The 17,944-nt window shown below is 48.4% G+C and overlaps 1 protein-coding gene across 2 annotated transcripts in view; it reads left to right on the top strand.

Annotated features, from left to right (window-relative positions):
- Window positions 1–17,944, top strand: part of NUP155 (nucleoporin 155) — a 546,729-nt gene that overhangs the window by 441,017 nt on the left and 87,768 nt on the right. For both annotated transcript variants that reach the window (XM_069221247.1, XM_069221245.1), the window contains one exon: window positions 6,253–6,389. In XM_069221247.1, coding sequence (XP_069077348.1) covers window positions 6,253–6,389 — 137 coding nt within the window. The remainder of the gene's footprint in view (window positions 1–6,252; window positions 6,390–17,944) is intronic.

Raw genomic sequence — 17,944 nt, 5'->3', positions numbered from 1 at the left:
TATTTCGAAGGCAGCCAGTCCTCTCAGGTTTCTGGAGGTTCAGCTGCAGTGAGCGGTGTCTTCTAGTGCAAAGTCCTTCGAGGAGTGCAGACAGGCCGGCAGGGTTGGTACCAGACTGCTTCTACTGCAGGTGGGAGTCCCTTCTTTGTCCTTTTCTTCTTAAGTATAGGAAGTTGGCTCTGTATATACTAATTCAAAGTAAGAAATAGCATGCACAGAGTCCAAGGGTTCCCCTTAGAGGTAAGATAGTGGCAAAAAAAGATAATTCTAATGCTCTATTTTGTGGTAGTGTGGTCGAGCAGTAGGCTTATCAGAGGGTAGTGTTAAGCATTTGTTGTACACACACAGGCAATAAATGAGGAACACACTCAAAATACAATTCCAGGCCAATAGGTTTTTTTATATTGAAAAATATATTTTCTTAGTTTATTTTAAGAACCACAGGTTCAAGGTTTACAAACAATACTTTAAATGAAAGGTATTTCACTCAGGTATCTTAGGAACTTTGAATCATCACAATAGCATGTACAGTTTTAGCAAAAATGGCAATAAGCTATCTTAAAATTGGACACAGTGCACAATTCAACAGTTCCTGGGGGGAGGTATTTGTTAGTTTTTCAGGTAAGTAAAGCACTTACAGGGTTCAAAGTTGGGTCCAAGGTAGCCCACCATTGTGGGTTCAGGGTAACCCCAAAGTTACCACACCAGCAGCTCAGGGCCAGTCAGGTGCAGAGGTCAAAGTGGTGCCCAAAACGCATAGGCTTCAACGGAGAAGGGGGTGCCCCGGTTCCAGTCTGCCAGCAGGTAAGTACCCGCGACTTCGGAGGGCAGACCAGGGGGGTTTTGTAGGGCACCGGGGGGGAGGGGACACAAGTCAGCACAAAAAAGTACACCCTCAGCAGCACAGGGGCGGCCGGGTGCAGAGTGCAAACAGGCATTGGGTTTGCAATAGGTTTCAATGGGAGACCCAGGGGTCTCTTCAGCGATGCAGGCAAGGGAGGGGCTCCCTGTAGTGTTGGTTCTCCACAGGTCGAGCCGGGGGCGTTGGGTGCAGAGTGGAAAGTCTCACGCTTCCAGCGGGAAACGTGTGGTCTTTAAAAGTTGCTTCTTTGTTGCAAAGTTGCAGTTTCTTTGGAACAGGGCCGCTGTCCTCTGGAGTTCTTGGTCCTTTTAGATGCAGGGTAGTCCTCTGAGGCTTCAGAGGTCGCTGGACCCTGGGGTTGCGTCGCTGTTGCAGTTTTTCTTGAAGTGGGGAGACATGCCGGTAGGGCTGGAGCCAGAGCAGTTGGTGTCTCCGTCTTCTCTGCAGGGCTTCAGGTCAGCAGTCCTTCTTCATCTTTAGGTTGCAGGAATCTAGTTTCCTAGGTTCTGGGGAGCCCCTAAATACTGAATTTAGGGCTGTGTTTAGGTCTGGAAGGGCAGTAGCCAATGGCTACTGTCCTTGAGGGTGGATACACCCTCTTTGTGCCTCCTCCCTGAGGGGAGGGGGGCACATCCCTACTCCTATTGGGGGAATCCTCCAAAATCAAGATGGAGGATTTCTAAAGGCAGGGGTCACCTCAGCTCAGGACACCTTAGGAGCTGTCCTGACTGGTGGGTGACTCCTCCTTGTTTTTCTCATTATCTCCCCTGGACTTGCCGCCAAAAGTGGGGGCTGTGTCCATGGGGCGGGCATTTCCACTAGCTGGAGTGCCCTGGGGCATTGTAACACGAAGCCTGAGCCTTTGAGGCTCACTGTTAGGTGTTACAGTTCCTGCAGGGGGGAGGTGTAAAGCACCTCCACCCAGAGCAGGCTTTTGTTTCTGTCCTCAGAGAGCACAAAGGCCCTCACCACATGGGGTCAGAAACTCGTCTCTCAGCAGCAGGCTGGTACAGACCAGTCAGTCCTGCACTGAACAATTGGGTAAAATACAGGGGGCATCTCTATGATGCCTTCTGTGTGCATTTTTTAATAAATCCAACCCTGGCATCAGTGTGGGTTTATTATTCTGAGAAGTTTGATACCAAACTTCCCAGTATTCAGTGTAGCCATTATGGAGCTGTGGAGTTCGTTTTTGACAAACTCCCAGACTATATACTTAATATGGCCACAACTGTACTTACAATGTCTAAGATTAGACTTAGACACTGTAGGGGCATATTGCTCATGCAGCTATGCCCTCACCTGTGGTATAGTGCACCCTGCCTTAGGGCTGTAAGGCCTGCTAGAGGGGTGACTTACCTATGCCACAGGCAGTATTTTGTGTGCATGGCATCCTGAGGGGGATGCCATGTCGACTTTGCCTTTTTTATCCCCACCAACACACACAATCTGCAATGGCAGTGTGCATGTGTTAGGTGAGGGGTCCCTTAGGGTGGCACAACGTATGCTGCAGCCCTTAGGGACTTTCCCTGGTCACTGGGCCCATGGTACCACTGGTACCTTTTACAAGGGACTTATCTGTGTGCCAGGGGTGTGCCAATTGTGGAAACAATGGTACATTTTAGGTGAAAGAACACTGGTGCTGGGGCCTGGTTAGCAGGGTCCCAGCACACTTCTCAGTCAAGTCAGCATCAGTATCAGGCAAAAAGTGGGGGGTAACTGCAACAGGGAGCCATTTCCTTACATTAGGTCATCAGGTTCTGAGTCCTGGGGTTCAGGAGTGCCACCTAAATAATTAATTTAGGTGTGTTACAGGTAGTGCCAGCTGGCAGCCAGTGGGTTGCCTACCTTTAGGATGATGACACCCTTTCTGTGACAATTTTTGTTGGGATGTGGGCATAACCCTGACCCTAATGTCCTATATCCTTACAAACCAAGATGGGACAAGTTTAAAAAGTGGTGTCCACCTTAGGTGTGGGGCTGGCATGAAGTGGGCACACCTCCTAATCTGCCTAATTGTTCCTCCTGTCTTCCTGCCAAAAGTAGGGTCAGGAGAGTGGGGTTGGTCATCTCTTGCAATTGGACATACTTGGATCGTATTACGAAGACAGCTAGGCCTTTGAAGCTTCCCACTCTCGACACGTCCGCCCAGTGCAGGCTTTTGTTGCTGGACTCCGACATCACTGGCTCTGACTTTAGAGGGCAGAAACGTGGCTCAGATGGCTGAACTGGTCAAGACCATTCAGTTAACACACTAGCAGTTGGTAGGTTTTCAGGGGACACCTCTAAGATGCCCTCTGGGTGCATGTATAGGTGAATCCAACACTGGTATTATTGTGGGTTCACCAGTACAATGAAGCCATCATGTAGCTTGGAAACTCGTAGTGACCAGTGTCCAGCACATGCTTTTAAAATGGCTTCCCTGGTCACTTAATATGTCTGAGAATCGAAAGAGACATAGCAGGGGCATATCTGCTCATGCAGATATGCCCTCAGATGTAATGTAATGCACCTTGCTGTAGGGCTGTAAGTCCTGCTGCAGGTGTGACTTGCATATATTACATGCAGTATTAGGGGACATGGCACACAGGCTGTGTTCCATGTCGTGTTTTCACTTTTGTCTACACTAAGAGATGCAGCCTGCCATGGGCTTGGTGAGGGGTACCTTAGGGTGCCAGCCACAATATGTGCTGCAGTCCTTGGGTGCCCTCTTCAGTAGTCCAGGCCCTAGGTATCAGGGGTACCATTTACTTTTGACTTACGGAGGTGCTGAAGGTTTTGCTAATTGGGGGATACAACTGTGCAGTTTTAGTGGAAAGAGATCTGGCACTGGGGACCCGGTTAGCAGGAACCCAGTGCACTTTCAGTTGCAATTGCATCAGAAAGCAGGCAAACAGCGGGGGCTAACTATGTAAAAAATTGTGCTTTCCTACATGACACCCCCCACCCCAAACGAAGGAGGATGAACCTAACCTTTCCCAAGTGTCTTCGTCTTCCAAGTGGAAGAACCTGGAAAGGGCATCTGCTTTGGGATGGTCAGCCTCAGGTCTATGTTCCACTGAAAAGTCAGTTCCCTGTAGGGATATGGACCATCTAAACAGTTGGGTGTAGGAAGTTGTCTCTGTATATACTATCTCAAAGTAAGAGATAGTGTGCACAGAGTCCAAGGGTTCCCCTTAGAGGTAAGATAGTGGCAAAATTAGATAATTCCAATGCTTATTTTGTGGTAGTGCAATCGAGCAGTAGGCTTATCAGAGGGTAGTGTTCAGCATTTGTTGTACACACACAGGCAATAAATGAAGAACACACACTCAAAGGCCAGTAGTTTTTCCTATGTGGAACAGGGTCCAGACTGATTTGCAAATGGCTCGGTCCAAACTGGGGTGACATGGCGAGCAAAATAACGATGGATTAAACCCAGATCTGTGACTGGGGGTGAGTGTTTGAAAAGTTTCAACACTCCATCCATCATTTTATTTTGTTTTGTGATGTTGCTTTGTGCGCCCTAAGTGGCCGGGGTATGCCCAGACTTGGGTCCCTTGCTCGCTGCGCCACTGGATTCAAGCTAGCCTGGCTGATGAAGGGTGATACCCTGAAACCGGTCCCAGGATGCTTGTTTCCTGTCCAGGGAGGACCTGGCCTAGCAGTTCGGGCTGGACTGTTCCTATGTGGAACAGGGTCAAGACTGATTTGCATATGGCTGGGTCCAAACTGGGGTGACGTGGCGAGCAAAATAACGATGGATTAAACCCAGATCTGTGACTGGGGGTGAGTGTTTGAAAAGTTTGAACACTCCGTCCATTTTATTTTGTTTGGTGATGTTGGTCAGAATCGATAGAGACATACCAGGATCATATCTGCTCATGCATACATGCCCTCACATATGTCTGGATGCACCAAGCCGTAGGTGATATACACCTGGCAAATGCAGTGATACGGGACCTGGCACACAGGGATGTGTGACAGGTCGTGTTTTCAATTTAGCCTGCACTAACACATGCAGGCTTCAATGGTAGCACTGTGTGGGTTAGGTGAGGTGTCCCTGAGGGTGGCACAGTTGGTGCTGGAGCCCTCAGAGACTTTCCTTAGTACCCCAGGTCCTAGGTACCAGGGGAAACATTTACTAGGAACTTACAGTGGTAGCTAAAGAGTTTGCCAATTGTGCAAAACCACTGTGCAGTTTTGAGGACTAAGATCTGGCACTGGGGAGCTGGTTAGCGTGCACTTAGTGCACTAACAATCAAAGCCACATCAGAAACCAGGTAAAATGTGGGGGCTAATAATGTCAAAGTGCTTTCCTACAAACTTACTAAAGCAAAACCTACTATACCCACCATCTACCAGTCTGGGAAGGATCACTGCCTTATTTGACCATTGGAAGACCGTTACGAAAGATCATTGTTTATTGAGTTGATTTCCTAGAGATTTGCTCTCCCCTTTTCGGCCATTCCCCCAATGTATTATCTTTCCAGGCAGCTTGGTTGACCACCCCTCAACCTTGGAGGTGGATGTTCTTGCCTTGCTTCAGAGGGATGCTGCAGAATTGGTTCCTTTACCAGAGAGGGGAACATTGTTCCATTACCTCTACTTCCTAGTCTCCAAGAATAATTATTGTTTGGTTCTGATACCTTAAAGTGATGGACTTTTTTTTGGGGGGGGGGGGCTTGGGCTGTGGGAAGATGCATTTCTGTGGTAGCCATACACAGGTCTTGATCATTCCAGATGATGTTGGCAGTGCCCATGACATTTTGTTTACGAAAGAGTATGTTGACAGCCTTGAGCGGCTGCCTCAGGTTATTTTTTCAGATAAATGTTAAGACTGCCAACATGTTTTCAAATATAGCTTTCAAAAATAATAAAAGAACAGAATATGCTAGTGGTAGTTTTTTATGTCCATTTTTATATGCTCCAAGCCACAATTTCCATTTATCTATTAAAATGTGAATAACATTAAGACACGCAGCTAAAATGTATATAGCAAAATACACATATCAGTACCAAAGACAAAGCAGTTCACATATAGACAAGATCAATAAAAAACCAATTTACGTTTTGTAATAAGCTTTACCTAAACACACATGAGTAACCACTGCCGCATAAAAGGTCAGTTCATAAGCATAATACCAAAATAGAGAACAAGTCTGTTAATGTTTATTTCATGTCCTTCATTTTTAAGCTAAGCCTTTCTATACCTTTTTAAATTATGTAAAGGCTCATGTTCTTGAGAAAAAGAGTGGAATAATGTCATAACTTGTAAGTATCATTTGTTTGCTGAAACATTGTTAATGGTTTATATAACTTTATTTTAAAGCATGTCTGAAGATCAGTTTATTAAATGTGATTGTTCCAGCGAAAGTGCTTTTAGTTTTTGTTTGTTTTTCTTTTTGCAGACTTTTTGGTGCAGTATCTTGAACAGCAAGTTTGCTCTTTAAATTGGGATGTGGGCTTTGTAACATACACACTTCAAGAAATAGGAGTACCCATTCCTAGATTGCTTGAGGTATATGATCACCTATACAAAGCAAGGGTAAGATATTTATTTACTTTAATGACATAAATAATACCTGTAGATTAAACTGCTACAATCAGCCTTGGACTGCCAGAATTGTATGCTTTTAATAATTAGGATTAATGATACAGATAATATTTTGTGTTACAAATATTTACACAAATGCAACGTATTAATTAAACTGATGGAGACTTCTACCTAGATTGGATCAAAAAACTTCAAAGCTATTTGACGTCACTTGGGGGCACAGGCTCCTTCTCACCAGAAGTGATGCCTGATCACATCACCAAAGCCACATCTCACCCAACTTATTGCAACAGTGTCAGTTTACGTGCATGTTTTTTCATGGCTTGGAGGAGAACAGATGAAGTAACGTGGATCAGATACAGTGCAGAGCAAAACTCTAATTGGAACCTTATTAACACTTTCCGTGTGCACCTAATCAACAGACGGGAAGGTGGGCAACATCAGTGAGGAACCTACAGGTAGAGTAATGTTAATATTGGATTAATTGTTGTCAGTGCACACAGCAATGCATTCATGTACACAAACAAATTCACATCACCATTGTTAGATTTCCCCTTCGTGAACTCTTTGTCAACCTTGGCATGTAGGTACGTGGTCAGGCAGGCTCTGAGACCTGGGACTGACAGGACACAAGTCGGGTAACACTTAGCCGACAGCCTAACGCACAAACAGAAAATTTTGATCAGATCCCACAGTTAGGCAGCAACACCACAATGGACCCCAGAGATTGGCCCCAATAAAACACACATGGCCAGAGGGAAGCCTACATTCCTAAAAACATCCATAAAGTTAGATGCCACATGTAGTTAGAAACACAGAGCCATTCAGAACATAGCACGTGCAGCGACCACGCGCCCCTTAGACCGGACATCTGGACATGTACTCGCTGGCCCACATTGTGCCATATCAGGTCAAGGCCCACCTGCGTTCACTATCTGGAAGTGTATTTACGACTCATTGACAACTGTTAGCGTTTTTACCAAGAAAAGAATGTATTTTATGGTCTTCTGACACTTGAGAGAAATGTATAAAAGCGTGCTTAAATCCCATGTACAACAAGAGGCAGTCCTCGGGCCTCAGTTCTATAACTGCTCTCCCTTCCATAATGTTTAATTAAATGAACCGTTTCTGTTTAGTCAGAACCCTCTTGTCTTTTGTTTTTTAAGGTAAATTCTCATTTGAGCAACATTTTTTCAAGCCATATAGGAGTTGATTGGTTCTTCGGACCTGACTGCGACCAAAGGAGGGGCGAGTCTTCCCGGATGGATTCACATTTGCGCAACAAGAAAGTTGAGCAGATGCCGCAATTGTTTGGAAATTGTGCTGAATCCGCAGAGTGAAGGACTGTCCTGAAGCAGCTGTCACAAGAGTAAGAGACTACATCAGAGCCTTAGTCCTAGCATTTGGTGTATGGCAAACTAGGAAAAAGCATAATCCGCGTCAGTTACTTTCTTGATTGTCAAGAAGGGTGATCGCCTTGACCACTGGGCGTGACACAGATGGTACGGTTGATCACTGTGTGTGATACAGAGTTTTTGTGTTGCCGGCCCCCTGGACCGCTGGATGCGACACAGATGGTACGCATAAGGCTCTGGGTGTGATATAGGGTCAGCTTTTTGTTTTAGGAGGTACTTTTCACTTGGACCGCTGGGCGTGGTGCATACGGTATGCATAGGCCCTGGGTGTGTTATAGGGAGGAGGTACAAAGAGGGTGTAGCCACCCTCCAGGACCGTAGCCATTAGCTACTGCCCACCCAGACCTAAACACACCCCTAAATTTAGTAATTAGGGGCACCCCAGAACCCAGGAAATAAGATTCCTGCAACCTGAAACAAGAACTCCACAGTTCCATAATGGCTACACTGAAAACTGGGAAGTTTGGCATCAAACTTCTCAGCACAATAAATGCACACTGATGCCAGTGTGCAATTTATTGTAAAATACACCCAGATGGCATCTTAGAGATGCCCCCTGAAAATATACCCGACTTCTAGTGTAGGCTGACCAGTTCCTGCCAGCCTGCCACACACCAGACATGTCGCTGGCCACATGGGGAGAGTTCATTTGTCACTCTGTGGCCAGGAACAAAGCCTGTACTGGGTGGAGGTGCTTCTCACCTCCCCCTGCAGGAACTGTAACACCTGGTGGTGAGCCTCAAAGGCTCACCCCCTTCGTTACAGTGCCACAGGGCATCCCAGCTAGTGGAGATGCCCTCCGCTACGGCCACTACCCCCACTTTAGGCCGCAAGGCTGGAGGAGATAATGAGAAAAACAAGGAGGAGTCACCCACCAGTCAGGGCAGCCCCTAAGGTGTCCCAAGCTGAGGTGACCCCTGCCTTGAGAAATCCTCCATCATGCGTTTGGAGGATTTCCCCAATAGGATTAGGGATGTGCCCCCTCCCCACAGGGAGGAGGCACAAAGAGGGTGTAGCCACCCTCAATGACAGTAGCCATTGGCTACTGCCCTCCCAGACCTAAACACACCCCTAAATTCAGTATTTAGGGGCTCCCCAGAGCCCAGGAAATCAGATTCCTGCAACCTGAAGAAACAAGAAGGACTGCTGACCTTCAAGCATGCAGAGAAGGAGGAAGACGACAACTGCTTTGGCCCCAACCCTACCGGCCTGTCTCCAACTTAGAAAACCTGCAACTAGCGACACATCTGACAGGGACCAGCGACCTCTGAAGCCTCAGAGGACTGCACTGGATTAAAGGACCAAGAAACTCCTGTGAACAGCGGCCCTGTTCAAAACCTGCAACTTCTTTGCAACAAAGAAGCAACTTCCAAAGACTTCACATTTCCCCCCTGAAGCGTGAGACTTCACACTCTGCACCCGACGCCCCCGGCTCGACCTGCAGAAAACCAACACCTCAGGGAGGACTCCCCGGCGACCGCGAGCCTGTGAGTAACCAGAGACAATCCCCCTGAGCCCCTACAGCGACGCGACTGCCGACTGCCTGTAACAAGGGACCCGACGCTTGGAACCAACGCTGCACCCGCAGCCCCCAGGACCTGAAGGAACTGAACTTCAGTGCAAGACCGACCCCCATGCGACCCTCTGCTTAGCCCAGGTGGTGGCTGTCCCGAGAAGCCCCCCCTGTGCCTGCAACGCTAGAGTGACCCCCGGGTTCCACCATTGTTTTCAATCTCAAACCCAATGACTGCTCACTGCACTCAGCTGCCCCTGAGCCGCTGAGGGTGTACTTTGTGTGCCTTAACATGTCCTTGACACCCCCCCCCCTTTACTTACCTGCTGGCAGACTGCAACCGGAGCACCCCTTTTCCCCATAGGCACCTGTGTGTTTTGGGCACCTCTTTGACCTCTGCACCTGACCGGCCCTGAGCTGCTGGTGTGGTAATTTTGGGGGTGCCTTCAACCCCCAACGGTGGGCTGCCTATGCCCCAAACCTGAGGCTTGTAAGTGTTTTACTGACCTTCAAAACTAACCTTTACTTACCTCCCCCAGGAACTGTTGATTTTTGCACTGTCTACTTTGAAAATAGCTTATTGCCATTTTACAAAGAGTGTACATGATATTGTTTTCATTCAAAGTTCCTAAAGTATCTAAGTGAAGTACCTTACATTTATAGTATTAACTGTAAATATTGAACCTGTGATTCTTATAATAAACTAAGAAAATATATTTTTCAATATAAAAACCTATTGGCCTGGAGTAAGTCATTGAGTGTGTGTTCCTCATTTATTGCCTGTGTGTGTACAACAAATGCTTAACACTACCCTCTGATAAGCTTACTGCTCGACCACACTACCACAAAATAGAGCATTAGAATTATCTACTTTAGCCACTATCTTACCTCTAAGGGGAACCCTTGGACTCTGTGCACACTATTTCTTACTTTGAAATAGTATATACAGAGCTAACAACTTCCTACAAGACTATTCTAAACTTGACGTATGGTGTGCACAGAGTCCAGTGGCTCCCCAGAGGCTAAAGTAAATAATACTAATGCTCTCTTTTGTGGTAATATGGTCGAGCAGTTAGGCTTATCAAAGGGTAGTGCAAAGACTTTATTGTGTACACACAGTCAAGAAATGAGGCACACACTCAATTACTAACTTCAGTCCAATGTTTTTATATAGCAAAAATATATTTTGTTACTTAAGTTACTTGTAAGTTGGTATTAAGCATATGTATCAAATGTACTTTTAGCTTTTGCAGATAAAACAGTTTCCAAGTAAGTAACACTTTTTAATTTCTAAAGTTGACTGCAATTTCTCATAGAAACCAATGCAGTCCTAGCGAAGGAAGCGTTAGTACAGTTAACAGGTAAGTATTTGACTTACGATCCCAGTCTTCAGGGGTTAGGATGTCTACAGGTTAAAGTTCAAGTTGACCCCAAAATTGCACCACCAGCAATGGAATCCTAAAAGGACTTGGGGAACTCAGAAAAGATCTGCTTGCAGGTTAGTACCCACAACTTCGAGGCACCGACCTGGGGGGTTTAGAGCAGCATTGGGGGGGGCCACAGGTCAGTGCCAAACACCCACCCTCAGCGGCACAGGGGCTGCCAGGTGCAGACACAGCATCAGGACCCAATGCTTTCCAGTGATTAAACCCCGAGATTGACAAAGATGCTGCAGGCTAGGTCCAGGGGGTTGGTTCAGGAAAACCAAAGGCTGGATAAGCAGGAGAGGCGCCCATTGGACGTTGATAAACTTTCTGTTGAATTCCCCAAGGCCGGGGGCTTCAGGTGTAGGGGTACCTTTTGGCGTCGGGAATCTTCATCGGATCTGGTCGCGGTCAGCGGGTCCTCCAGATTCAGGCTGCAGGCGTCGTGTTCACGGAGAGGGGTCAACCCAGGGTGAATGCTAGGGCGGAAGGTAGGGACCTTATTTGGACATGGTGAGCCACCTGGACTCAGGCTGTGGGCATCGGGTGCAGAGTGGGCAGGGCTTGCAGATCTGGGGCGGTTCTGGAGACCTTTTGGAGGGTTTCCTCTGGACAGGGCCGCTGTCCTCGGGAGGTCTTGGTCCACTGCTGGGCAGGAGGTCCTTTGGGGTTTGTGGAGGTTGCTGGTCCTGCAGAATGCATCACCTTTTTGTAGCAGGAGTCTTGAAGCCTTAGGCAGGCCGGTAGGGCTGGAGCAGAGTCAGTTGTCGTGTGAAGTCTTCACTGCTAGGGTCGGCTATTCAGTCTTCCTTCTTCCTTGAGGTTGCCAGGAATCTGAAGAGCAAGTGTAGGGAGTTGTCTCTGTATATATTATCTCAAAGTGAGAGATAGTGTGCACAGAGTCCATGGGTTCCCCTTAGAGGTTGATAGTGGCAAAATTAGATAATACTAATGCTCTATTTTGTGGTAGTGTGGTCGAGCAGTAGGCTTATCAGAGGGTAGTGTTAAGCATTTGTTGTACACACACAGGCAATAAATAAGAACACACTCAAAGACTTAACTCCAGGTGAGTAGGTTTTTATATAGAAAAAATATTTTTTTCTTAATTTGTTTTAGAACCACAAGATTCAGAATTTAGGTAAGTACATGAATTGTAAGGTACTTCACACAGGTAAGTATGGAATTTTGAATTAAAACAGGAATGTACACGGTTCCTGGGGGAGGTAAGAATTGGTTATTTTCTCAGGTAAGTAAAGCACCCACCACCAGCAACACAGGGCCGCTCAGGTGCAGAGGTCAAAGTAGGGCCCAAATAACCTAGGTGCCTATGGAGAGCAGGGGTGCTCTGGTTCCATTCTGCCAGCAGGTAAGTACCTGTGTCCTCAGGGAGCAGACCAGGGGGGGGTTTGTAGAGCACTGGGAGGAGGGTGGGGGGGGGGCACAAGTAGGCACACAAAACACACCCTCAGCGGCACAGAGGCGGCCGGGTGCAGTGTGCAAAGCAGGCATCGGGTTTTGTATTCGTTTCAATGGAGGGACCCGAGGGTCCCAAACAGGCACACAAAATACACCCTCAGCGGCACATGGGCTGCCGTGTGTGAACAAGGCGTCAGGTTTTGTATTGAAGTCAATAGAGGGATCTGGGTGTCACTTAGGTGATGCAGGCAGGGCATAGGGGGGGTTCTCTGGCCATCCACTGACTGGGCAAGGATGAGGGCCGTCTGCTGGTCACTCCTGCACCGGTGGTTGGTTCCTTTCGGCACTGGGGGCTGCGGGTGCAGTGCTTCTTCCAGGCATTGGGTTCCTTTGTTACCGGGCAGTCACGGTCAGAGGAAGCCTCTGGATCCTCTCTGCAGGCATCGCTGTGGGGATGCAGGGAGGTCAAATCAGGGTGTCCACGTCGTGGGAGTCACCTGGGGGTCCTCTCTGCGGTGTTGATTCTTCTAGACACGAGCCAGGGGCGTTGGGTGCAGAGTGTGAAGACTCACGAAGCCTGAACCTTTGAGGCTCACTGCTAGGTGTTAAAGTTCCTGCAGGGGGAGGTGTGAAGCACCTCCACCCAGTGCAGGCTTTGTTTCTGGCCACAAAAAGCACAAAGGCTCTCACCCCATGGGGTCAGAAACTCGTCTCAGTGGCAGGCTGGCACAGACCAGTCAGTCCTGCACTGAAGGATTGGGTAAAATACAGGGGGCATCTGTGTGCATTTTGTAATAAATCCAGCACTGGCATCAGTGTGGGTTTATTATTCGGAGACGTTTGATACCAAGCGTCCCAGTATTCAGTGTAGCCATTATGGAACTGTGGAGTTTGTGTTTGATAAACTCCCAGACCATATACTTAATATAGCTACCCCGCTCTTACAATGTCTAAGAATAGACTTACACACTGTAGGGGCATATAGTGTTCATGCAGCTATGCCCTCACCTGTGGCATAGTGCACCCTGCCTTAGGGATGTAAGGCCTGCTAGAGGGGTGACTTACCTATGCCACAGGCAGTGGGTTGGGCATGGCACCCTGAGGGGGATGCAATGTCGACTTTGACTTTTTCTCCTCACCCACACATACAATCTGCACTGGCAGTGTGCATGTGTTAGGAGAGGGGTCCTTTAGGGTGGCACAACACATGCAGCAGCCCTTAGGGACCTTCCCTGGTCACAGGGCCCTTGGTACCACCGGTACCTTTTACAAGGGACTTATCTGTGTGCCAGAGGTGTGCCAATTTTGGGAAACAATGGTACATTTTTAGTGAAAGAACACTGGTGCCTGGGCCTGGTAAGCAGGGTCCCAGCACACTTATTAGTCGAGTCAGCATCAGTATCAGTCAAAAAATAGGGGGTAACTGCAACAGGGAGCCATTTTCCTACAACAAGTTTCAGGGTTACCCCTAAATACTAGATTTAGGGGCGTTACATAGGGCAGTAGCCAATGGCTACTGTCCCTGCGGGTGGCTTCAAACTTCTTGTGCCCACTCCCTTTGTGGAGTGGGACACATTCCTATCCCTATTGGTCACTCTCCTCCAATACAAGATGGAAGATTGTGCAAGGAGGGGGACATTTTAGCTCTGGACACCTTAGGGGTGGTTCTAGCTGCAGTGGTCACTCTTCCTTGTCGTTCCTAATTTTCCCGTCAGATCTGCTGCCAGAAGTGGGGCTTGGTCCGGGGACAGGCATCTCCACTAGCTGGAATGTCTTGGGGCACTGTAATAGGGGGCCTGAGCCTTTGAGGCTCACCCCCCAAGTGTTGCAGTTCCTGCAGGTGAGAGGTGTGAAGCACCTCCACCCATAGTAGGCTTTGTTTCTGACCGCAGGGAGCACAAAGGCTCTCACTGCACGGGGTCTATTAGTGACAAGCTGGCACAGACCGGTCAGCCCTACACTAGAGGGTAGGGTGAAATATAGGGGGCATCTCTAAGATGCCGTCTGTGTGCATTTTACAATACATCCAACAATGGCATCAGTCTGGGTTTATTGTGCTGAGAAGCTTAATGGGAAACTTTCCAAACTTTAGTGATGTCATCATGGAGCTGTGGAGTTCATAATGACACTCCCAGCCCATGTACTTAATATGGCCACACTGCACTTACAATGTCTAAGAATGGACTTAGACACTGTAGGGGCATATTGCTCATGCAGCTATGCCCTCACCTTTGGTATAGTGCACCCTGCCTTAGCGTTGTAAGACCTGCTAGAGTGGGGACTAACCTATGCCACAGGCAGTGGTTTGTGGGCATGGCACCCTGGGCAAGATGCCATGTCTACTTTGCCTTTTTCTCCCCACCAACACACACAATCTGCAATGGCAGTGTGCATGTGTTTCGTGAGGGGCCCCTTAGGGTGGCACAATACATGCTGCAGCCCTTTGGCTTAGTAAGATGAGGAGGTGTGCCCACATCATGCTAGTCACAGCCCTCTGGTGCACCAGAAGATGTGGACACCACTTTTCAAAATCCTCCATATTGCTTTGGACGGAGCTAGTGTAGGAGGCTGGCCTGGCTTGTAGTGGGTACCAAGGGGTAATTACACTCTGTACCAGGTCCAGTTATCCCTTATTAGTGTAGAAGAAATGTTTCTAGCAGCTTAGGCTGATAGAAGGTAGCTATAGCAGAGCAGCTTAGGCTGAACTAGGAGACATGCAAAGCTCCTACTATACCACTGGTGTCATATGCACAATATCATAAGAAAACACAATACACAGATATACTAAAAATAAAGGTACTTTATTTTTATGACAATATGCCAAAAGTATCTCAGTGAGTACCCTCAGTATACACAAGATATATGTACACAATACCAAAAATATGCAGTAATAGCTAAAGGAAGTAATGCAAGCAGTGTAAAGTTACAATAGATTGCAACAGGAGCACATAGGTATAGGGGCAACACAAACCATATACTCCAAAAGTGGAATGCGAACCAAGAATGGACCCCAAATTTATGTGAGCTTGTAGAGGGTCGCTGGGACTGTAAGAAAACAGTGAGGGTTAGAAAAATAGCCCACCCCAGGACCCTGAAAGGTAGGTGTAAAGTGCACCTACAACCCCCGGAGAGCACAGAAGTCGTGATAGGGGGATTCTGCAAGGATGACCAACACCAGCAAAGCAACAGCAGTGGATTTTCGGACCCGAGTACCTGTGAAACAAGGGGACCAAGTCCAAGAGTCCCGACAATGTCGAGAGAGGGCAGATGCCCAGGAAGTGCCAGCTGAGGGTGCAAGGAAGCTGCCACCGGGTGGAGGATGCTTGGTGTTCTGCAAGAACGAAGAGGACTAGGAACTTGTCCTTTGGAGGATGGATGCCCCACATCGTGAAGCAGCTTGCAGAGGGGTTCCCACGCAGAAAGACCGCAAACAAGCCTTGCTAGCTGCAAGGGTCGCGGTTAGGGTTTTTGGATGCTGCTGTGGCCCAGGAGGGACCAGGATGTCGCCACTTGGATGAGGAGACAGAGGGGGGGGGGGGGGCAGCAAGTCAGGGAGCCCTCACAGAAGCAGACAGCACCCGCAGAAGTACCGGATCAGGCACTTAGAAGAGGAGTGAACCGGAGTCCACCCGAAGTCAGAAAAGGGAGTCCCACGACGCCAGAGGACAACTCAGAAGGTTGTGCACTGCAGGTTAGAGTGTCGGGGACCCACGCTTGGCTGTGCACGAAGGAAATCCTGGAAGAGTGCACAGGAGGCGGAGCAGCTGCAAATCACGCAGTACTCAGCAATGCAGTCTAGCGTGGGGAGGCAAGGACTTACCTCCACCAAACTTGGACTGAAGAGTCACTGGACTGTGGGAGTCACTTGGACAGAGTTGCTGAGTTCCAGGGACCACGCTCGTCGTGCTGAGAGGGGACCCAGAAGATCGGTGATGCAGTCTTTTGTTGCCTGCGGTTGCAGGGGGAAGATTCCGTCGACCCACTGGAGATTTCTTCAGAGCTCCTGGTGCAAGAAGGAGGCAGGCTACCCCCAGAGCATGCACCACCAAGAAACAGTCGAGAAAGCCGTCAGGATGAAGTGATACAAGGTTGCAGTAGTCGTCTTTGCTACTTTGTTGCGGTTTTGCAGGCGTCCTGAGCAGTCAGCGGTCGATCCTTTGGCAGAAGGTGAAGAGGGAGATGCAGAGGAACTCTGATGAGCTCTTGCATTCGGTATCTGAAGAATTCCCCAAAGCAGAGACCCTAAATAGCCAGAAAAGGAGGTTTGGCTACCTAGGAAGGAGGATTGGCTACTAACAGAGGTAAGAGCATATCAGAAGGAGTCTCTGACGTCACCTGCTGGCACTGGCCACTCAGAGCAGTCCAGTGTGCCAGCAACACCTCTGTTTCCAAGATGGCAGAGGTCTGGGGCACACTGGATGAGCTCTGGGCACTTCCCCTGGGAGGTGCAGGTCAGGGGAGTGGTCACTCCCCTTTCCTTTGTCCAGTTTCGCTCCAGAGCAGGGCTGGGAGATCCCTAAACCGGTGTAGAGTGGCTTATGCAGAGATGGGCAGCATCTGTGCCCATCAAAGCATTTCCAGAGGCTGGGGGAGGCTACGCCTCCCCAGCCTTCACACCTATTTCCAAAGGGAGAGGGTGTGACACCCTCTCTCAGAGGAAATCCTTTGTTCTGCCTTCCTGGGCCAGTGTTGCCTGGACTCCAGGGGGGCAGAAACCTGTCTGAGGGGTTGGCAGCAGCTATAGTGAAACCCCCGGGAAAGGCAGTTTGGCAGTACCCGGGTTGTGTGGTAGAGACCCGGGGGATGATGGAATTGTCACCCCAATGCCAGAATGGTATTGGGGTGACAATTCCATGATCTTAGACATGTTACATGGCCATGTTCGGAGTTACCATTGTGACGCTATACATAGGTAGTGACCTATGTATAGTGCACGCGTGTAATGGTGTCCCCGCACTCACAAAGTCTGGGGAATTTGCCCTGAACGATGTGGGGGCACCATGGCTAGTGCCAGGGTGCCCTCACACTAAGTAACTTTGCACCTAACCTTCACCAGGTGAAGGTTAGACATATAGGTGACTTAGAGGTTACTTATGTGCAGTGGTAAATGGCTGTGAAATAACGTGTACATTATTTTATTTCACTCAGGCTGCACTGGCAGGCCTGTGTAAGATTTGTCAGATCTTCCTATGGGTGGCACAAGAAATGCTGCAGCCCATAGGGATCTCCTGGAATCCCAATATCCTGGGTACCTCAGTACCATATACTAGGGAATTATAAGGGTGTTCCAGTATGCCAATGTGAATTGGTGAAATTGGTCACTAGCCTGTTAGTGACAATTTGGAAAGCAGAGAGAGCATAACCACTGAGGTTCTGGTTAGCAGAGCCTCAGTGAGACAGTTAGGCATCACACAGGGAACACATACATATAGGCCACAACTTATGAGCACTGGGGTCCTGGCTAGCAGGGTCCCAGTGACACATAACAAACATACTGACAACATAGGGTTTTCACTATGAGCTCTGGGCCCTGGCTAGCAGGATCCCAGTGAGACAGTGAAAACACCCTGACATATACTCACAAACAGGCCAAAAGTGGGGGTAACAAGGCTAGAAAGAGGCTACTTTCTCACAACTAGCATTATAGGGTCAGGGTTATGCCCACTTCCCAGCAGAAGTAGTCATATGGAGGGTGTAGTCACCTTAAAAGTAGGCAATCCATCAGCTGCTACTTGGCACTCACCTTAACACCTCTAAATTGAGTAAACTGATAGAGAC

This window comes from Pleurodeles waltl, chromosome 1_1, assembly GCF_031143425.1.
Source record: "Pleurodeles waltl isolate 20211129_DDA chromosome 1_1, aPleWal1.hap1.20221129, whole genome shotgun sequence".
Taxonomy (NCBI): domain Eukaryota; kingdom Metazoa; phylum Chordata; class Amphibia; order Caudata; family Salamandridae; genus Pleurodeles; species Pleurodeles waltl.
This window is presented reverse-complemented; position numbering and strand designations above follow the sequence as displayed.